Source organism: Gallus gallus, chromosome 25, assembly GCF_016699485.2.
Source record: "Gallus gallus isolate bGalGal1 chromosome 25, bGalGal1.mat.broiler.GRCg7b, whole genome shotgun sequence".
Taxonomy (NCBI): domain Eukaryota; kingdom Metazoa; phylum Chordata; class Aves; order Galliformes; family Phasianidae; genus Gallus; species Gallus gallus.
In genome coordinates this window covers 2019363-2039328 of record NC_052556.1, presented here as the reverse complement: position 1 = coordinate 2039328, position 19966 = coordinate 2019363, and the positions used below count along the sequence as shown (strand labels likewise).

At 65.7% G+C, this 19966-nt stretch overlaps 4 protein-coding genes across 16 annotated transcripts; 1 reads left to right on the top strand and 3 right to left on the bottom strand.

Annotated features, from left to right (window-relative positions):
* Window positions 1-42: 42 nt before the first annotated feature.
* LOC112530287 (mothers against decapentaplegic homolog 6-like) lies at window positions 43-4975 on the bottom strand. 2 transcript variants are annotated; one of them, XM_025143466.3, is made up of 5 exons: window positions 4678-4975; window positions 3172-4378; window positions 2494-2898; window positions 2018-2122; window positions 43-1449 (listed from the first exon to the last, which is right to left on the bottom strand). In XM_025143466.3, the coding sequence occupies exons 2-5, from the start codon at window positions 3929-3931 to the stop codon at window positions 911-913; spliced, it is 1809 nt and encodes a 602-aa protein (XP_024999234.2). In that variant the 5' UTR covers window positions 3932-4378; window positions 4678-4975; the 3' UTR covers window positions 43-910. The 2 variants fall into 2 exon arrangements, with proteins under 2 accessions (XP_024999234.2, XP_046760001.1); XM_046904045.1 differs by having other exon boundaries at window positions 658-1449; window positions 4258-4378.
* A 168-nt stretch (window positions 4976-5143) lies between these two features.
* FLAD1 (flavin adenine dinucleotide synthetase 1) lies at window positions 5144-7976 on the bottom strand. 2 transcript variants are annotated; one of them, XM_015298507.4, is made up of 7 exons: window positions 7808-7976; window positions 6905-7664; window positions 6395-6545; window positions 6175-6273; window positions 5901-6090; window positions 5455-5528; window positions 5144-5370 (listed from the first exon to the last, which is right to left on the bottom strand). In XM_015298507.4, the coding sequence occupies exons 1-7, from the start codon at window positions 7937-7939 to the stop codon at window positions 5235-5237; spliced, it is 1542 nt and encodes a 513-aa protein (XP_015153993.2). In that variant the 5' UTR covers window positions 7940-7976; the 3' UTR covers window positions 5144-5234. The 2 variants fall into 2 exon arrangements, with proteins under 2 accessions (XP_015153993.2, XP_015153994.2); XM_015298508.4 differs by having other exon boundaries at window positions 6395-6542.
* A 347-nt stretch (window positions 7977-8323) lies between these two features.
* Window positions 8324-9459, bottom strand: CKS1B (CDC28 protein kinase regulatory subunit 1B). The gene is made up of 3 exons (NM_001112806.3): window positions 9324-9459; window positions 8696-8823; window positions 8324-8617 (listed from the first exon to the last, which is right to left on the bottom strand). Exons 1-3 carry the CDS (start codon window positions 9380-9382, stop codon window positions 8565-8567), a joined length of 240 nt encoding a protein of 79 aa, NP_001106277.1. The 5' UTR covers window positions 9383-9459; the 3' UTR covers window positions 8324-8564.
* Window positions 9460-9686: 227 nt separating this feature from the next.
* SHC1 (SHC adaptor protein 1) lies at window positions 9687-19846 on the top strand. Of its 11 annotated transcripts, none has more exons than NM_001397587.1 (14): window positions 9687-9783; window positions 11907-11972; window positions 15502-15663; window positions 15857-15927; window positions 16315-16378; window positions 16537-16656; window positions 17098-17151; window positions 17282-17333; window positions 17517-17643; window positions 17745-17913; window positions 18116-18176; window positions 18281-18448; window positions 18544-18806; window positions 18995-19846. In NM_001397587.1, exons 2-14 carry the CDS (start codon window positions 11934-11936, stop codon window positions 19121-19123), a joined length of 1479 nt encoding a protein of 492 aa, NP_001384516.1. In that variant the 5' UTR covers window positions 9687-9783; window positions 11907-11933; the 3' UTR covers window positions 19124-19846. The 11 variants fall into 11 exon arrangements, with proteins under 11 accessions (NP_001384516.1, XP_015153975.1, NP_001384522.1 ...); XM_015298489.4 differs by having other exon boundaries at window positions 18284-18448; window positions 18995-19845; NM_001397588.1 differs by lacking the exon at window positions 9687-9783 and adding an exon at window positions 11103-11233.
* The last annotated feature ends 120 nt before the right edge of the window (window positions 19847-19966 follow it).

Here is a 19966-nt window from a genome sequence, read left to right as displayed (position 1 = left end):
CCGGGGGGGGTGGCGGCGGAACGCAGAGGGACGCGGAGCGCTTTGGTGCCGGTGACACCGTTTATTGGAGTTATAAATAACGGATGCGGATCGGGCGCGGAGGGATCGGGGGGGCGGATGGGGGAGGGGGGGGAGGGGGGGGCGGCTGCCCGAGATGTGCTCATCTTCCTATAGTAGTGCTCACCTGCCCGGATTCCAGCTGTGCTCACACCCCACATTCCAGCTGTGCTCACCTGCCCGGATTCCAGCTGTGCTCACCTGCACCGCCTCGGATGTGCTCTTCTGCCCGCACTCCAGCTGTGCTCACCTGCACTGCCCCAGCTCTGCTCACCTGCACTGCCTCTGATGTGCTTTTCTGCCCCCTACTCCAGCTGTGCTCACCCCCATTCCAGCTGTGCTCACCCCCTCATTCCAGCTGTGCTCACCCTCCCATTCCATCTCTGCCCATCCCCCATTCCAGCTGTGCTCACCCCCTCATTCCAGCTGTGCTCACCCTCCCATTCCATCTCTGCCCACCCCATTCCAGCTGTGCTCACCTCCCCCATTCCATCTCTGCCCACCATCCCCAATTCCAGCTGTGCTCACCCTCCCCATTCCAGCTGTGCTCATCCCGTCCATCCCACACTCGCTGCTCAGGGGCTGCCCCCCACCCCCTCCCCAAAGACCCACACATTCCCTTCACGCCCACCCTGCTCAACTTCCTCCTTTTCTCCCTTTTACACAAATAACATAAATTAAAAATACAGCGTTACCACTGAAATCATAATAACCAAGGAGAGATTAAATAGCGCCCTGCCCCAGCACCACACCCGGGGTTGGGGGCAGTGGGTGCTGCCCTGGGGGTCCCGTGGGCCCCATGAGAACGCACCCAGCGCATGAGGGGGGGGGGTTGTGCCACCCCCATGGCCCCTCAGCGGGGCTGTGCCAGCAGCACCTCCAGCCAGCACGGGCACGAGGTGATGAACTGCCGCGAGTAGCACGGCCCCCAGCCCTTCCCAAAGCTGATACGGACACTATGGGGGTCACAGGGCCCATCCCCACGCTGCCACCCCCCCGCCCCAATCCCCCCCGCCCTCTCGTAGTCGAACACCTTCACCGAATACCCGGGCAGCACTTTGAGCACGGCGAGCCCGTGGGCTCCGGGTGGGCCCAGGGTGGGTGAGCTGACAAAGATGGGGTGCTCGCTTCGGTTGTACGCCCACACGGCGCTCAGCTCCCGGCTCAGCAGCAGCCCTCGCCCGATCTTCCCCCGCGCGCGGCGCACGGCGCGGCTGCGGTGCACGGCCGGCAGTTGGCCCAGGCAGAACCCACTGCCCCGTGGCAGCTCGCTGAAGACGTTCACCGATGCTTCGTGCACTGCGTAGAGGCGACCCACGCGTGTCCGGTGCTCCCAGTATGCCAGTTTGCACCAGCAGCCGTCCCGTGCCGCGCTCCGAGAGATGCTGGTGTCTGTCGGGGAGAGCGGAGAGGTCGGCGCGTGGCACGGCAGCACCCGGTGCTGCGTGGCTACGCGTGGCTACAACCGACCCTACGCCTGTGCTGGTGCCAAGTGATGTGTTGGGATGATGGCACACCTGGGATTGGTGTCTGTGGGTCACATATGGGGCACCCCACGGCTCCGCGGCCAGGATAAGCGGTGCCGGAATCGGTGCGCCGCTGAGCGCCGGCACGTAGGCCCAGGGCAGCCCCCCGGGGGCCGCGGGGTGTGCCGAGGGGGGGGGGGGGGGGGGGGGGGTCCCCGGTGGATGGGAAGGTGGAGCCCGGAGGCTTCGTGGCGTGCAGCCAGGCCGGAGCCGCGCCGCGTGCGTCAAGGCACATTGTGTGCGGCCCCGTGGGCAGCGCTTCCTCCGGCGGGGAGTCTGGCGCAGCCAAAAATAACAGGAGAGCTGAGTGCTGGGGAGGGCGAGGGGGGAGTGGGGGGGGGGGGAATGGATCCTCCTGGTAGAACCCCTCACCCCACATCGGGTCCCAGTTCTGCACCCGGTTTTTTTTGGGGTACCGCGTTTTCGCCCCTTACCGCGCCATTCTGCGTGGTTGCAGCTGAACTCCAGGAGCTGGGGGGACTTGGGCTCGGTCGGCCAGGAGGGGCTGATGGACTTCGAGTAGGGGGGTGGAGGGGTCTCTGGAGTGGGGGGAGGGGGGGGGGGGGATAGGAAGCAGTGAGGAGTTGAGCGCATGTCCCAGTTTGCTAAATGCCACCCCGTACACTGATCCCACCCCCACTGGGGAGCAAATGCTGGAGGGACTCCGGGGATGAAATGTTGGAGGACCCCAGGGACAAAGGGCTACAGGGACCACAGGGATCAGGGACCACAGGGACCCCAGGGATCAGGGGTTGGAGGGACCCCAAGGGCTACAGGGACCCCAGGGGCTGGAGGGACCTCAGGGACCCCAGGGACCAGGGGCTGGAGAGACCCCAGGGGCTGCAGAGACCTTGGGGACCGGCCCCTGGGGACCCCCCAGATAGCAAGGAGGGCCGGGGGGGTCACTCACCGGGCGCAGCCAGGCGGCTGAAGTGATGGGGGTTGCAGCAGAGCGCGGCCGCATCCCCGCATCCCCCCCGGCCCCCCGCGCTCTGGCAGTAGCAGAGATGCTTGAGCTCATGGGGCTGCCGCAGGTCGGGCCAACGGAACAGGCGGCACAGCAGCACCTGGGGGGGCAGCGCCTGCTTGGCCCCCCGCGGCACCCAGACGCAGCCGGACTCCCATGCACCACGGCTCTCCACCGCCTGCAGCAGCAGCTCCAGCTCCTCGTCCTTCAGCTTCTTGAACAGGGCGTGCGCCGCGGGCTTCAAGGCACCGGGACCCTCCTCGGGGCCGGGGGTCGGGCAGCGCTGCCGCCACAGCCGCCTCAGCAGCGCGGCACGGCGAGAGCGGAACATGGGGCGGAGGGGCCGAGCTGGGGATGGGGACACGGTGTCATTCGATGCGCTGGGATGCATCGCTACGAGCCCCCCCCGCCGGCACCGGGGTGACGCCGCATCCCCACGGGGCCGCCCCGTCCGCCGCCCGCCGCTCCCAGCGCGCAGCCGGACCCCCACCGCCTCCATCCCCCTAAGTCACATTCTGAGCCCCAGTAGAAGCCCTGTGCGGGGCAGCGTCCCCGTCCCCGTGCCACATATCCCTGTGCCACGTCCTCTCCGAGGGGTCCCGGGGATGGGGTCAGACTCACGGTGGGCGGCGGAGCCGTGTGCCGGGAGATGGGGCTGCACGTAGGGCCGCGCTGTGGGGCGGCCCGGACCGCTCTGCCCACGGCGAGCTGCGTTCAGGGCTTTTTCCTGTGCCGGGACTCTCCCCTCCCCCGGACCTCCCCGTTTGGGGAATTCATTGATTCGTGTGTCCGGGCCTCGGGTTGAACTGCGGACGGGGTCAGGACGAGGCGGCAGTGAGGCGGGTGCGTGGGCTGTGGGGCAGGGGATGCCTACAGCACTGCAGTTGGCCCAATGTCCCCACGTTGGGGGCGCAGTGGGGATCCCGGGGGGGCAGCGAGCACCACAGCCTAACGGCACATAACCCAACCCCGTGGGAAAGGGGAGCAGGAGGGGGGACACCCACAAAGCCCCCACCCCCAACGCTACGGGGGCTGCAGGGGTGACCTGAGCCCTCCAAATCAGGGGTCCCAGCTGCCCCCCCCCCCCCAAGCTATCCCAGCAGCCACCCCCCCCCGCGGGCACAACGTGAGGGTGGGAGCCCGTGCCACAACAAAGCCGTAATGTAAACGGGACCCTTATCCCGTGCGGGGCCGTGCTTCCTGCTCCCAACTTCCCGGCGAGATAAGGGCGGCCGCGCCGGCGCCAGGCGTGCGCCGTGGACGGGGCTTCCCTGCAAGGATGGGGCTTGCAGCCCCCACAGCAGGGCCAGCACAGAGCACTTGGGGCACACGGAGACCCCCCACAGCTGACCCCGGGGGTCGTGGTGCCCCGTCGGCCCATGAGTTGGGCTGCAACCCGGGTTCTGGGGTATGTTTTGCTCTGGCTGCTTCCCGACGGCGGTGGTGCCGGGCGGGCGCGTGGGGTTGGGGCAGGAAATGGCCTGGAACTCTCTAAACAAGGGGCTGAGTCACAGCAGAGATAACCCAGGGGAGGGGGAAGCAGGGCCACGGCTCCCAGCACCGGTCCCTGGTCAACAATGGGGTTGGGGACCCCCAGGTGGGGGGGGTGGGTCTGGGCACCACAGGGCAGAGACACAGCAGGTCGAAGTTCTGGGGGTGCCCAGGGTGGGGGGACACTCTCAGTCCTCGACACACGCAGCCGCTCACACACTGCTGAGGTTTATTGGGGTCGTGGTGCTGGGGGGGCTCAGGGCGGGCCGGGTCCTGGTGCCGGGGTTCCATCGGGTACAGGGCAGGCAGCGCAGAGCCATCATGGGGCAACAGAGTCCTGGGGAGGGGAGAGAGGCACAGGGAGGGTGAGCACCCCCAGCAGCACCACAACCAGGGACCCACACCCCTCCTTCCCCAACCACCACCACCGGGACCCCCACACCGCCCCCCTTCCCCCCACAAAGCCGGATCCCACACGCCCCCTGAGCATCACAGCCGCACCATCACACCCTTCCCCCTTCCAGCACCACCACATCCCGATCCCTCCCCCCCTCCCCGTCAACTTCTCGAACCCCTGCACCCCCTCCCCCCCCCCCCACCACCCAGAACCACCATCACCGGATCCCCACCGCTCACCAGCATCCCGGGGGGGGGGGGGGTCCCAGCGTGGGGAAGGGGCCGTGCCCTACTCCAGCAGCTCCCGGATGCACCAGCTGCACAGCAGGAGGTAGACGCACTCCCGCAGCAGCCGCAGCACCCAGCGGCCGAGGCGCAGCCCCAAGGACGGGTCGCCGGACGCCGGCAGCGCCACAGCCTGCGCCATCCGCTTCACGGTGCCCGGCGGCCGGGCTGCCGAGGCGCGTAGGAGACGCATGGCAACGGGATGAGAGCGGGGAGGGAGCAGCACGGCCACGCGGAGCCCCGGGCGAGCGCTGGAAACTGCTCCATTCTCTGCGCTTCAAAAGCCGCCACAATGACGCGCACGTGGGGAGGGGGAGAGGCACCGCCTGGGGCCACTTTTGTTCGGGCACAGCCGCTCTCATCCCTCCTGCCAGAGCCCCGCCGAGCACGAAGGGAGCGGCGCAAGCAAGCTCAGGCGAGATGCTGAGCACAGCAGGTTTATTCAGCGCTGTCCCCAGCAGCGGGGATGACGCTCGTGGATGCCATCGGTCTCGGTGCAGCTCCCCGAGCTCTCACCGGCGGGACGTGCGCTCATCCTCCTCGTTTTCCAGCTCGTAGGCGGGTCGGTAGCACTCCCGGCCTCGGGTGTCAGTGTAGAGCAGCGCTGGGTTCTTCATTGTGTTGGCCATGCTCCCCAGGGAGGTGTAGCTGTGAGGGGACAGCGCGGTTGTGGGAGGGGTGGAGGGCATCGCCCGATGCTCTGCTCCTCCTCTGGCTGCTCCCCACACTCACCCCTTGTCGTAGAGGACGCAGTAGGGGACGAAGAGCTTGCGCAGGAACTCCCAGATGTCCCTGTATGTCCAGTCCTGTGGGCAGAATTGGGCAGGGACTGCTGCAGAGGTGGGTGGGCAGCCACACGCTGCCCCTCGCCCCAGAGAAGGCAGCTGGCTCCAGCTCAGCATGCACAGAGCCCCGCCAGCATCCACTGCCCTCTGCTCATCACCCCAGAGCACATCCATCCCTCCCTGAACACGGCAAAAGCCATGGGTGGACAGGAATGAGCCCCAACCACTGGCGACAGTCACCTCCTGCTGCTGCTGGGGGGCCACAGCTGGGCAACAGGGCCCTGGGGAGAGGGGAACTGGGGAGAAAAGCCCCCGAGGATGAGGATTCACTCCAGACTCACTCCCTAACAAGCAGGGACAGCCCCATCCCCTTCCCAGATGGAAGCAGCATACCAGCAGCGGGTTCACCCGCATGTACTGGGGCCAGTCAGGGTCTGTCATGCACATGGGGGTCAGGGTGCACGAGTAGGGGTCGGTGCGCCGCGTGCCCATCAAAACGGCCTCCAGCTGTGGCTGCTGCTCCTTCAGGGTGAGCAGGGCATCCCGGATGGAGCCCTCCACTGTGCACAGCTGGATGTTGTACCTGGAGGGCAGATCAGGCAGCTGGCAGCGGGGTGGGCCGTGCCACTTGTGCCCAGCTGGCAGCCTGCCCCTCACTGCCCCATACCTCTGCACGGTCGCCTGGATGAACTGCTCCATTTCAGGGAAGGGGGACACGATGCGGATGTAGAGCACCTTCAGCTTCTCCTGCCTCTCCGGGAACCGCCTGGGGAGAAACCCATCACAGACGGCCCCCAGAGACACGAGGCAAGGCAGTCAGAGCAGGGCTGAGAGCCCTGGAGCCCTGAGTGGGCCCTGAGGAAACCCACTGCCCCACAGCCAGGTACCTCTCCACAGCAGCATGGACGAGGTGCAGCAGGGCTGTGCAGTCCTTGCCCCCGTTGAAACCCACGCAGAGCTGGGCCAGGCTGTACCGGTCCAAAGCCTCCTCAATGGTCCGCAGTGCTGCTGTCACCTTCTGTCCCAGGGCTGAGCCTGCTGGGAGGGGACAGTCGGTGCCTGCTGGCGCTGGTGCCTGCCCAAGGCTACGCTGCCATGGCTCAGCCTCAAAGCCCAGCTCCTTCCTGCAGCGCCTCACCCTGCGGGCTCATCTCGCCTCCAGACACAGCCCAGAGCTACTGCTGACACTGCATCCTGAAGCCAAGAGCTTGTGTGTCCCTAAGGCACAACGATCCCCCTACCCAGCAAGGGGATGAGCGCCAACCCCAAAGAGAACTCAGTGCAAATTCCACACCCAGGCTGATCTTGTCACTGTTTCGGCCCCTCTGCGTCTGTCTGGGCTGTGGAGGAGCAGCATGAGGGCCCCGGCTGCAGCTGGAAGGCTGCAGCTGCTGTACCTGACTCAGCCAGGGCATAAACCTCAGCGGCCGCCCTCGAGACGCAGTCAATCACCAACGGCACCACCACACCCGGCGGCAGCTTCTCCATCAGGAAGCGATGTGCCTCCTCCAAGTGCTGCTCCGACTCCGAGTCCAGCGTCAGTTTCACACGGTAATAATTGTTGGCCCAGTCCGGATAGGAGCCCAAACTCACACGGCCCTGGAAGCTGGCATTGGCCTGATCCAGCACGGGAGCAATCTGCACCTCGTCAGCTGCCACGTAGATGGCACGGGAGTGAAAGCAGGTCTGCTCACTGCGGAAGAGATGGCTGAGGCCATCCAGGGCACGCTCCATTAGCGCTGGGATGCCCGGGAAGATGTAGACATTGCGGACGCTGACCAGAGGGTACTTAAAGGCACTGCCTGTGAGTTGGTCTGTGCCATAGTTGAGGCGTGAGGACTCGGGGATGCGAGCCAGCTTCATCTCAGGGCACTGCATGTCTGTCTTACCGAAGAACTTATGCACCAGGGCCACCAGCTCCGGGTGCGGGGCCACCTTCTCCCCAAAAGCTTTGGCCACGGCCTCGAAGGTGACGTCGTCGTGAGTGGGGCCGATGCCCCCCGAGGTCAGCACGAAGGTGAAACGGGAGGCGAAAGCGGCCACTTCAGCAGCGATGGTGTCCACCTCGTCGGGCACCACGGAGACGCGGGCCACGCGCACACCCAGGGCACGCAACCGCCGGCACATGAAGAAGGAGTTCGTGTCCTGAGTGTGGCCCTGTGGGGAAGGGAAGCCGCGGTGAGCCCAGGCCCGACCCCAGACCCGACCCCAGGCCGCAGGCTCTGAGCGCAGGCCTCAGGCCTCAGGCCCAACCCGACTCCAGGCCCCGACCAGGCCTCAGTCCCGTGCCCCGCTCTCACCTTGAGGATCTCATCCCCGATGACGATGATCCCGGCGGTAGAGGCGGAGCTGTGCCCGGCCATAGCTCTGCAGGCCGCGTTCCGCCGCTCGGTACCGAGCAGGGCCCCCCCAACCCGCAGCGCCGCGCGCATGGGCCCCGCCGAACCGAACCGGCTCCGCCGCGCCACCTCCTTACGCTCCTATTGGTCGTGAGGGACGCGCGTCACGAGGCTTTGCGAGCTCTGATTGGCTGAGAGCGGACAGGGCAAGCGCGGGGGGCGGTCCTATCGCCCCCTCCCCCTCCAAAGCGCCATGGACTCGCCCGGCGGCACGTGCGCTTCCCCTCCCCCCTCCCGCGTTCCCCGCCCCGTTATCCCGGAGCCCTCCCGCCCCAGGAACCCTTCCCAACCCCCTCTTCGGGCACAGAGACCTCAGAACCAGCCGCTGAAGGGCTGTTCCTGGGCACCGGGAGCTCCTCCTGCCTTCCAACCCCCCCCCCGGCCTCCCCCAAAGGCACAACAGCAGCACACAGCCGCTCCCAAATATCCTTTTATTGAAGCTTTTGAGAACCCGACCCCCCAGAGCACGGTGCCCGGGGCTGAGCCGCTGCAGGTGCCCAGATGGCACTGAGTTCATGAGCATCACAGGCACCCGGTGGCTCGGCCCCCGCCGGGAAAGCTCCCAGGAACAGAGAAAGGAGGAGAAGGAGGATGATGATGATGATAAAGGTGCTTTGTAGCCCAGGCAGCCGAGGGCTGTGGCTGGCCCAGGGAGCGCTCACTTCTCCGGCTTCTTGGGCAGTGGCCGTCGGAAGAGGAGGATGTGTGGCTCTGTGGGGACGTAGCACAGTGTCAGGCTGGGCTGTGGGACGGGAGCCCACATCCATAGGGCAGCCGTACGGGGCTCACCTGGCTCGTGGATCATGTAGTGCACCCAGCCCTGGCTCTGCTGCACGCCCAGGTTCCGCCACTCCGACTCGGACATCAGGTGGGTTTTGGGCACCAGCTTGGCGATGTCTTTGGGCAGCATCACGTGCCTGCGGCCATGGGGGCTGCTCAGCCAGGGGCACTGTACCGCTGCCCCCCTCCCTCAGGCCCAGACACGGTGCCCCCCTTCCCCATCCCACCCTGATCCAGTGCCCTCCCCCGTTCCCCCTAAGGCCAAGACCCAGTGTTCCCACCCCCCCCTTAGGCCCTGGCCCGGTTGCCCTCCCCCACCCCGTTCCCCCTCAGGCCCAGACCCGGTGCCCCCCCCTCAGGCCCAGACCCGGTGCCCCCCCCCCCCCCCCCTCAGGCCCAGGGGGACCCTTCCCCCCCCTCCCTCCAGAGGCCTCGGCTCTCCCTCTCCACTCCCCCATCCCGGCCGGGCCATCCGTGCTGACGAACCCCCTCTCCGTTTCCTGTTGCCGGAAGCGCGCCATTACCGGGACCCCCCCCCCCCCCACAAACAGCCGTTACCCGCGCAAACCCCCCCCCTCCCCCTCTTTCCCCGCCCCCATCAAACAACGGTTACCGGTCCCCCCCCGCCCCTCCTCACCGGTACTCGAACTCCTCATCGTCGTACTTGTCGGAGTAGTAGATCTGCTTGTGCGCCATGCCGCCCGCGGTCCGCCCCTTTCCCGGCAGCCCCCGCCGCGCCCCTCTCCTCAGCTCCCGGCGGCCGTTGGTTCCCCCCCGCCCCCCAACGGTGCTTTCAAACGCCGCCGCCCCGCGCGCTCATTGGCCCGCGCCGCGAAGGCGGGCCGAGCGATTCGGGAGGGGATTGGTTGACGGCCGAGCGGACACGCCCCTTCCGCCCCCCCCTCAGGTCGGGCACCGCCCTCCTGTGGCCCGCCGGGGCCGGCGGTTCGCGCGTCACGTGACGGGGGCGCGGTGAGGCCGCGGTGGAGGGGCGTGGGCCGGAAGTGAGTGGCGGCGTGGCGGGGGGAGGGCGCTCGGTGCGGGGCGCTGCGGCCGCCGGGACCGGAGGAGACCGGCGCGAGACTCATGGTGCCCCGGTGAGCGTGTGGGACGTCCTAGGACGGGTGGGCCTCGTGCGGGGCTGCAGAGCGGCCTGCGAGGCCTGCGGGAGCGGCCCGGGCCTTGAGGGACTCCCGGTGGTTCCGTAGGCCCCGGGCTCGGGGGGGTGGGCCGGGCCTTGAGGTACTGCGGAGCTTCCGGGGCTTCTGGGCTGAGCCCGCCCCGCTCGTTGCCACGCACGGCGGGGTGATGGGAGTCACCACTGCGTTGCGAGCGGGGAAACGGTGGCACCGGGCTGCCCGTTGCCGGTGTTACCGGGGCAGAACGGGGCCGGGCACCGCCGGTGGTTGTGGGGGCACCGCTGATCGCCTCTGTGCTGCTCGGGGGTCCCGGCGGTCCCGGTGCCGTGGTGGTACTGCTGCTCATGGGGGTGTGTGAGGTCCATCTGGCCGTGTGTCACCGCTGCCGGTTCCCGGGGCCATCAGCAGCGCTGTCAGCAACCGGGGAGCCCAGAATGGCGCTGGACCGACCCCGAGTGGGGCAGAGCACCGGCTGTGCTGGTGGGCAACCTCCCTTGAAGGGACATAAGGGACAGGTAACAAGCACAGAGCTGGTTGAGGTGGAAGTGCCCCATTCCAGGCCTTTGTCCTCGCCCAGCAGCGGTGCTGTGTCTGTGTGTCCGTCCGTCCTGGGCTGTTCCTGGCTCTCCAGGTCACTGGGCGTCCCTCACGGGCAGCCGTTGGGGCTGAGGAAACGTTGGCCCCACTCCTTCCTGTGGGATGAAAGCTGTGATGTTCTGTGTGCAAGAGGCAGCTCTCCACTGCTCTGCCCGCTCTGCAGCTCTGCACGGTTCAGATGAGGCCCTGCCGCTTCCCACCTGAACAAAGATTTAGGGACAAGCAGCTCTGCAACCACACCACGGCCTTTTGGAGGGGGAGAGCCCGAAGCAGCACCCTTGGGTGGCAGGGGTGCAACTGGGTGCCGAGGAGGCCGTGCTGAGGTCAGGTTGTGGCCCTGCTGGTGCTGCAGCCTCACCAGGAGGCCCCGCACTGCCCTGTGCCTCTCCAGCCTGGCTGTGCAACGCAGTGCCACTCACCCGTGGCTGTTTTATGGCCGTGCACCGTGAGCTCAGCGCCGTCGCCGTTCAAACCCAGCCCCTTCTCCTCCTGCTGGCTTTTGGCACAGAGCTGTTCTCCCTTCCCTGCCTCTAACCTCGGCCCCAGAGTCCAAAGGGCCTCATCGTTTCTACACTTCCTCTGCAGTGAGTGACCTGCCACTGCTCGCTGCCTGGCCCTGCCCAGGATGGGGCTGTGCCTGCCAAACGGCCCCTCTTATCTCGCTGCCCCCCGGGCTAATCGCATTAGCGCCCGCCTGGGCTCCGGCGCTGGCTTTGCAGGCCCCAGATAAGGACATATGATTGCTGCAAGGAAGTAAATCGTGTTTGTTGTCCTGCTCTGCTTGGCTGGCCCGGCCCCGAGCGGCTCCATGGTGAGGGTGGGAGCGGCGCAGGGCTGGCTGGGGAGGGCAGGGGCTCTCATTGTGCTCCTGCTTTGCTCGCTGTGTTTTCCTTTCACCGCTGCCCTTCTCCCAGAGCTTCCTGCCCCTCCTGGCTCTGCTCACGTCTGCCCTTCCGTGGCCCCTTTCCACCGCTCCTTCCTAACACCAGGATCCGTTTCACACGCTCCTGTGGCCACATCCTGGCTCCTCCCTGGGGACTTTGTGTGTCCTTTGGCAGTGGGTGCCAGCCTAGGGGGTGGCGTGGGCAGGAGCAGGGCACTCCTCCACGTCTGAACGCCTCTTCTCTCTCTCCTTTTGTGCCCTCTATTTTTGGGTCCTGACAGCTTCAGGGCAGAGATCGGCACCAGTGCTTATTTCAGGTCACAGAGCGACTGTAAACAAGGTCCTTTTGCTTCGGGGCGCTGCCAACAGGTGGCTGCCAACACCATTTGCCTGCAGGCAAGATCTGAGCAGAGCCAGCCCTGTCCCCATCTTGTCCCCGTGCTCCTGCCCTGGAGCATCCCGGCACCATCCTTCCCGGGATAGGGCCATCAAGGAGGAGGTTTCCCCGGGTCTCTCTGCCCCCCATCTGCCTGCGGTCAGTGAGAAGCAGGCTCTGCCTGCAGCAGGGCTGGCTAACTCACTGTTTGTCCCCGAACCGCAGGTCGGGCTGCCAGACCAGAGGGGCTGAATGTTTGTTCCCTGCCCTCCGCCGGCGATGGAGTACGTGGTAAGGCTGGCCAGCGCTCGGGACTTCGGTGGAAGGGCTAGGTGGCTTTGGTGGCGGATCCTGCCTCCCCTCCCCCTTCACCACCAGGGCCAGCCACAATTCCAGGCCTCCTCCGCTGGTTTTTTTTTTCCCCTGCCCCTATTCCAAGGAGGCTGCTGGGACGTTCAGGGCTGCAGAGAGGTTGCACACAGGAAAGCGTAGACGCCGTGTGACGTTGCAGTGGTGTTTAGGGGAAAATCCAGCTCTTGGCTGGCTCTCAGCCTTTCTCTTTGCTCTCCCCGCCGTGCTGCAGGACGGGGCACGGGAGGGGCTCCATCTCCCCATGTTGGGACACGGGGGTCTGCTGCCCTCTGTACGCTGACAAGCTGTGTACGTGTGGCAGCCCCTGCGCCTGTGCCTGCGTGCGCCTCGCCGCGATTTCTTGCCAAACCACTCGCGTGTTCCAGCTCTCTGACTCAGCTCCTGCTTTGTGTTTCCTGGGAGGATGTCAGGGCTGCAAGCAGAGCCTGGGGAAACGCAGAATCCTCCAGAGCAAGGCGGTGGGCACGGCTCTCAGTCTGCCGTGCTGCATCCCCTCTCTGCTCCCCATCCCCCGGGCTGTGCGTGGGGTCACCCACAAGCATGCAGTGTTCCTCTGTCCTGCACATAAGCGGGATCTGGCCGAGCCTTGGCTTCCAGGCACAAGGAGCTGCTCTGCTGCAGGGCTGGGAGCGTGCTGCAGGCCGGTCTGGCGAGAGGAGGGGCTGCTGGGTGCTGCTCAGGGGCTGCAGGACCCGACTCCGTGGGGCCGCGCACGTCTCTGTTTGCCTTCGGTGCTCTGTGGCCCCTGGGCAGGGGGCTGTGATTGCTGGGGTGGGCTCTGGGGCTGTGGCAGTTGAGTCTGGGAGTGGTGACGTGCCTCGTTCCCAGCCAGTGCTGGTGGGGATGTGTGTGTGTGTGTGTGTGTGCTGTCTGGCCTCAGCCTCGATGCCGGAGGTCCTGATAAAATCAAGAGTTATTCTGTTTTGTAGAAACAGAGCTCTGTGAGAAGCGGGCACAGCTTGGGGCGCTGTGTGTGCCGGGAATTGCTGCTCCCTGCCCTGCTGCCTGTCTGGGCTGAGTCAAAAAGACCCTTTACCCCTTTTGCAGTTCCCCCCAGCTCTCCTCAGGCAGCGGACAGCCCCTGTTTGCAAATGCCTGCGGCTTTTATGCAGGGGGTGCTGTGCCATGTGGGACCCCCAGCCCCACATCTGCGAGCCGCTCAGGTCCCTGGGGGCCAAACACCACTGCCTTGAGCCTCCCCAACGCCGCCCAGCAGAGCAGGGCTGGCGGGTCCCTGCTTCCTGGCTCCCCAGCCCCGGGTTTCCTGCCTTTCTTCAGAGCCATCTTGCTGCTGGCCATGGGAAGGTCATGGCACTGAGCGGCCGCGGGGCCCCCGGGGGGGACGGAGCGCTTCGTGGGACGGCTCCTGCAGCACCGAGGTGGGGGTCAATGGGCTGTGGGACCCGCTGGTATCAGAGCCCCACGCCGTGTGGGATCCCAGCTATTCCAGGCTATTCCCTGCCTCCATTTCCCTGGCTCTGCGGCTGCGTGCCAACGTTTGGGAAGCGGGGTGGGAGGTTCCATCCTGTGCTGGGGCTGAGCGGGGTGGGCCCTTCCCTTGGGTTGGATTTCTCTGATTTCAGGGTTCTGTAGGAGCGCCCCGGCCCACATAGCAGTGTCGAGCAGGTGGGTCAGAGGGGCCCAGAGCCCCTGCAGGGCAGGAGAATCACAGAACGGCTCGGGTTGGAAGGGGCCTTAAAAGGGCTCTTATTCCAACCCCAAGGGGCTGAAGGGGGATTTCTGAGGTCCCCCATTCGCACGCTGGTTTGCGTCAGGTGGGGAGGAAAGGGGAGAGGGCAGGCTTGCCCCGGTGCCACCCCACCAGCAAACGGGGGCTTTGCCCAGCCGTGGAAGCGGGTAAGATTTGCCCTGGCGCCAGCGGCACGCTCTGGCTTTTCCCCAGCTCCCTCTAGCTCCGCCTGTGACCTTGATTTTTCTGCTCCAGATCCTCGCTGGGTCCCCACCCCTCCCCACGAGCCCCTCCTGCGCTGCCTCCCCATCCCCGCGGAGCAGAGCAGAGCAGAGCAGAGCTCGCTCCTCCGCCTGTGAGTCAGCACAGCCCTTCCGATCAGCGGCGGCCCCTTCTCCCCTCCGGGAGGAGCCGGCATGCGGGAAGCAGCAGCCATTGGCGGCTCCCGGCGGCTCCGTGCCGCAGCCCCGCGCCGAGCCCCGCGCTGAGCCCGGCTTCTCCCTCTCTGCGCCCACCTGTATCCTTCTCCTGGCCGTCCTCCTCCTCCTCCTCTGCCAGCCCGGAGCTGAGCTGGACGTCCCTGCATCCCGAGGCTCGCTGGCATCGCCTTCCCCCCTCGGCTTCAGGCGTCGCTCCCCCCGGCGATCCCGGAGAGCCAACGGCAGCTGCCCGCCGCCGGCACGTGGCTCGCGTAGCGCCGGCTGCCACAGAAGGACCTTGTTCGCTCCTGGACCGTGCTCTGAGCGGGGCTGGGCTGGGCTCGGATGTGCTCTGTGGCTGCCTTGTCTCAGGGCTTTAAATATTCATGCTTTTGATTTCCTCTGAGCTGCTGGCAACCGCTTGCGAGCACGGGGGCCAGAGCGAGCCGGCAGGGGCGGAGGGGCAGCGGTTTGGGACTCATTCGGGGCTGCGCTGAGGCCCCTGCTGGAGACAATGGGATTCGTCGTGGGTCCGCTTTGGGAGCAGCGTGGGGCAGTGGGGCTTGAGGACCTCCCAGCCGTGTGCTGAGCCCCCTTACCGGCTGCTCCGTGCGGCCCCAGGGTGTAACCACAGCTTCGTTTCCTCCCCGCCGCACCGGGAGCAGGGGTTGCTCTCCATCTGTCCCGGATTGCTGACGCTGGTTGCCATCGATCGGCTGTGACGGCGTGGAGCTGGGCAGCCCCCGCTGCGTGCCGGAGCTGGGGACGGTCCTCCTCGTGAGCCATGAGGGGCTGGCGAGCACCTGGCACAGAGCTCGGCCTTGGCCGGTGCCTGGGGGAGGATTCCAGGAGGCTGTAGGCGCTCAGCCGCTCCGCGGGGTTGCTGTGAGGGGTGGGCATGCGCCAGCCCTTCTCGCCTCTCTCCACCATGGATCTCCTGCAGAAGAGCAAATACAGCCACCTGAGGAACGAGTCTGTCTCCTCCCTGGAGGAGGCGGTGGGAGCCTTGGGGACCCCGGCGTCCCCGGTGGAGTCCCTGGCGGGCACGCGGTCTCTGCCTGGCTCCCTGTCATCCTCCTCCCTCAGCCCCATGCTGCCTCTCGGGGAGCTCTCGTCCGAGTCGGAGGACAGCCCTACCACCCTCTGCTCTTTCTTCCCCAAAATGGCCAACCTGAAGCTTTCCAACCCCGCCAACCTGCTCAGCCTGCGGGGCTCATCGGCCGGCAGCCTCAAGGATGCTGGGAGCTCAGGGCAGCCCGTCCTGACCGGGACTCTCACACCGGCACCGGGGGGAACAGCCAGCCCCGACTCAGTGGGACCTGTTACTGTCTGTTCCCAGGATATGAACAAGCTGAGCTGTGCGAAGAGGACGCGGGTGGAAGGCGGCCAGCTGGGTGGTGATGAATGGACCCGCCACGGCAGCTTTGTCAATAAGCCCACGCGTGGCTGGCTGCACCCAGATGACAAGGTCATGGGTCCTGGGGTCTCCTACCACGTCAGGGTGAGTGCTGGGGCATCTCTGTGGGGTGGGAGTGGGTTTTGGGGGGGGCTCCAGGTATGCTTGCTGCGGGTGGAGATGAACACCGCGGTATGGGCTTTGTTGGGATCTGTCCCCTCTTTGCTTGTGGGCTGCATGGGGAGGTGGGGGAGTAAAACGGAGCCAAGCCCGGTGCTGACCCTGCTCTCCTCCACAGTACATGGGCTGCGTAGAAGTCCTTCAGTCCATGAGGGCTTTGGATTTCAACACAAGGACTCAGGTCACCAGGTGAGCCCCGGGGCCGTGCTGGGGGCTTGGGGCTGCCAGGGTGGGTGCGGAGGTGGAACCAGGCTGTCTGCAGCTATGGAGGAAGCTGCCCGGAGATCGATGAGCCTGTCAATGAGCTTGGTCAGGCAGGAAGCACTCCTGCAGCTGCATCAAATATTAACAGCTCGCTCTTCCCCTGTTCCTGCCGGGTCTGGGAGTCAGCCTGCACTGCCTGAGGGCTTCCCTTTTGTTTCTCGCTTAACCCTGTCCCTTCTGCACTGGTCCCTGTGTCCTCTGCCCCAGCAGTGCCCCATAAACGTGGCGATGATAGCAGAGTTTTGTCCCTGTGCTGGTGCAGGAGGGGACAACGGGGACCCCCAGGCTGACACCTTGCTTTGCTCCCTGCAGGGAGGCCATTGGCCTGGTGTGTGAGGCTGTGCCCGGTGCCAAGGGAGCCGTGAGGAGGAGGAAGGTGAGGCTGGGCCTGGGGAGCTGCTGGTGGGAGTGTTTTGGTGTTTTGGGAGCTGGATCTCAACCCAGCTGGCAGTGCCTGGGGGCTCTGATGGCCCCTATGCCTCAGCTGGAGTGGTGGTAGAGATGAGTTGCCCAACGCTGCCGTTCTCCCCCCAGCCCTGCGGCCGCTCTCTGAACTCCATCCTGGGCAAGAGCAACCTGAAGTTTGCTGGCATGCCCATCACCCTGACCATCTCCACCAGCAGCCTCAACCTCATGGCCTCTGACTGCAAGCAGGTGAGAGTGGGGAGCTGCCAGGGGCTGCATCGCTGACTTCAAACGAGCAGGGATGCACGCATTCCCTTCAGGCCCTGCTGGGGGTGTTCCCGTTCTCGCTGGGGATGTGTGGGTGCCTCTGTTTCCTGCTGAGTGCTCATCTCCTGGTCCAGAATGTCCTACCCCACCCATTCCTGGTGGCAAAGGGATCTCAGCAATACCCTGAATGCCTTGTGGGATCTGTCCTCTAGACATTGAGACCCAAGTTCCCCGGCCTTGGAGGTCTCCTAGTTTTGAGCCGGGTCTCAGTAGCTCTGCTGATGTCTCAGCCCTTCTTGTGGTTGCCAGTGGCTCATAGCCAGGGCTCCTGAAGCTTGTAATCTCCACACTGGGCCAGTCCCAGGGAAAACGTGCCAGGCTGGGCACTGAGGAGCTGCACCTAACAGTGCTTCTGTCTTGCAGATCATTGCCAACCATCACATGCAGTCCATCTCCTTTGCTTCTGGGGGTGACCCGGTGAGTATAGAGGTTCCCCATCGGCACATCCTACCCTGTGCTGGGGATCAGAGCCTCTCCTGCCTTCTCCCCAAAGTCTCGGGCGCTGTGCTCACCAGCAGCCCTGGCTCACCACCACCCTCTCCCACAGGACACAGCTGAGTACGTTGCCTACGTTGCCAAAGACCCCGTCAACCAGAGAGGTGAGGCTGCTGCTGAGGCTGGAATCTCAAGAGCCTCATTTTGGGGAAGATTTGGAGCAGCTCAGTGGTGCAGAGAGGGATTGGGTCCCTGCAAGGGATCTCTGGGGGTGCACAGGGTGGGATCAAGAGGTGCAGGGTTTAATTCTGAGGTTCCCTGCTCTCATCTTGCTGTTCCCTTCCCAGCCTGCCATATCCTGGAGTGCCCTGAGGGCTTGGCCCAGGATGTGATCAGCACAATTGGGCAAGCCTTCGAGCTGCGCTTCAAGCAGTACCTGAAGAACCCCCCGAAGCTGGTGACACCCCACGACAGGTAAGGGAAGGGAGAGATGGGGGTGCCCGAGGTCTCTTGGTGCTGGGAGGGGACGCAGCCCCGGCTGCTGTCAGCTGCTCAGCTGTGCTGTGCCCTCCCAGGATGGCGGGGTTTGATGGCTCAGCCTGGGATGAGGAAGAGGAGGAGCCTGCCCCAGATCACCAGTACTACAACGACTTCCCTGGCAAGGAGCCTCCTATCGGGGGGGTCGTGGACATGCGGCTGCGGGACGGGGCTGTGCAGACCCCCAATCACCTGGGGGCCACGCTGGTAAGGTGCTGAGCATGTCCCTGCGGGGGGCTGCTGGGGAGCTTCTGCTATGCAGAGGAGATGCAAGGACCCCTATGGGGCTGTGGGCTGCACAAAATCCATGCCACGCTTCTGTCCAGCACCACTGGCAGCCCAGACTGGGGATGGGGGAGGGCTGAGAGTGCAGCAAGATCCATTGGGCTCACCATGTGCCTCTCTACAGCCTGTTGGCCAGACGTCTGGTGGGGAATTTGACCCCCGGAAGCAGCACGGTCCTGCTCAAGGTAATGTGATGGATGTGGCTGTCCCCATATGCTTTCCTGGTCCCAAAGTGCTCCAGCAGTAAGCGCTGGTGCCAGAGCACTGCTGACCACAGCGCTCTTTGCAGCAGGAAGAGAGAAATACCCACCTGCAGCGGGCGCATCCGGCCGCACGGACCTGTTTGATGACCCATCTTATGTGAACGTGCAGAACGTGGACAAGACACGCCAAGCAGCAACTGCAGGCAGCCCTGCAACAGCCAACGGCAGTGCCCAGCGAGACCTCTTCGACATGAGTGAGTGGGGCAGCAGCTGCAGTCGTTCCCGGGCTGGGCAGTCTGTCCTGGGTACGTGGAGCTGAGTGATGGAGCCCCTTCCTCTTCTCCTGCAGAGCCATTTGAAGATGCCCTGCGTGCCCCCCAGTCTGTGCCCGTGACCGTTCCGCCTGCCCAGGTGGTGGCCTCCATGGAGGAGCAGCTGAGACGGGAGCCGTGGTACCACAGGAAGATGAACCGCAAGGAGGCTGAGAAACTGCTGAAGGTGAACGGAGATTTCCTGGTGAGGGAGAGCACCACCACCCCCGGGCAGTACGTGCTGACCGGCCTGCAGGGTGGGCAGCCCAAGCACCTGCTGCTCGTCGACCCCGAAGGAGTGGTGAGTCCCCGTAACCCCAAAGCTTGGGGGCCCCATGTCTCCCCACCGTTATGAGAACCACAACCCCACCTTGGGGATACCTCTGGGATGGCTTAGGGGATGGAGGAGGCCTGGCAGAGCAGGGAGGGAACTCCTTGGGGTGGGGGGGGAGTAGTAGCAGCAGCCTCCTGAGTTCCCTATCCCTGCAGGTCCGGACAAAAGATCACCGTTTTGAGAGTGTCAGCCACCTCATCAGCTACCATATGGACAATCACCTGCCCATCATCTCAGCTGGCAGCGAGATGTGCCTGCAGCAGCCGGTGGAGAGGAGACTGTGAGCTCCTGGGGGGCCTCGGTGCGCGCCAACCCCCCCCCCCCCCAGCCCTGCTTCCCACCCTGGGGAGCACTTGGACTCAGCCGGGGCTGAGCGTGGACTGCCTTGGGGATGGGCCTCACCCTCCCACCACCACACGAAGCTGGCGGCCCTGGGGTGGGGGCAGCGTGGTGTGAGCTGCCTGCGGGGCCGGGGGCTGGTGGTGCCAAAGCCCCCTCCTCTCCTCCCAGCTCCAGCCTTCGCACAGCTGCTCCGCTCGTACCAAATCCCGGCCCCATACGGTGTCACCACACTGGGCACGAGCCCAGGGCCGGGCCCTGCTCCAGCCTGGTTGGAACTGGGGGTGGCCGGGCTTCGTCCAGTGAGCAGCACCAGCCCCCGTGGGGGGGGGGGGCTCACCCAGGGCTGGGCCCTGCGCTCTGCTCCCCAAGCACAAGGCCCGGCTGGCCGCGCACCGAATGTACCCGATCACTTTATGTGTAACTGTGCCTTGACCCCGCAGGTCCCACACATATATGCAATGCAGCCGGGCGGGGGGCGGGGGCTGGCAGCTCCCCCGTGCCCTTCAGGCCCTGCCAAGCCCCTTCTCGGGCACCTCCCTCTCTGCCGGAGCTGGCCGGGCCCCACTGCATGCACCTCGACCCCCCGAAGCCAAAGCGCAGCCCTGCCCCGGCCCCGCTATAACCAAAGGATCCGGCGGTTCGTATTAAAGTTGGTATTTCTTTACGCTGCGGCTGCTGTGTTGGGGCCGGGGGAGGGGAAGGGGCGGGTTGAGGCCTTCGGGGGTGGCGGCCGTGCGCCCCTTCGAGCTTCGCACGTGGTTCCTCCCGCCCCACTCCGGGCCGCG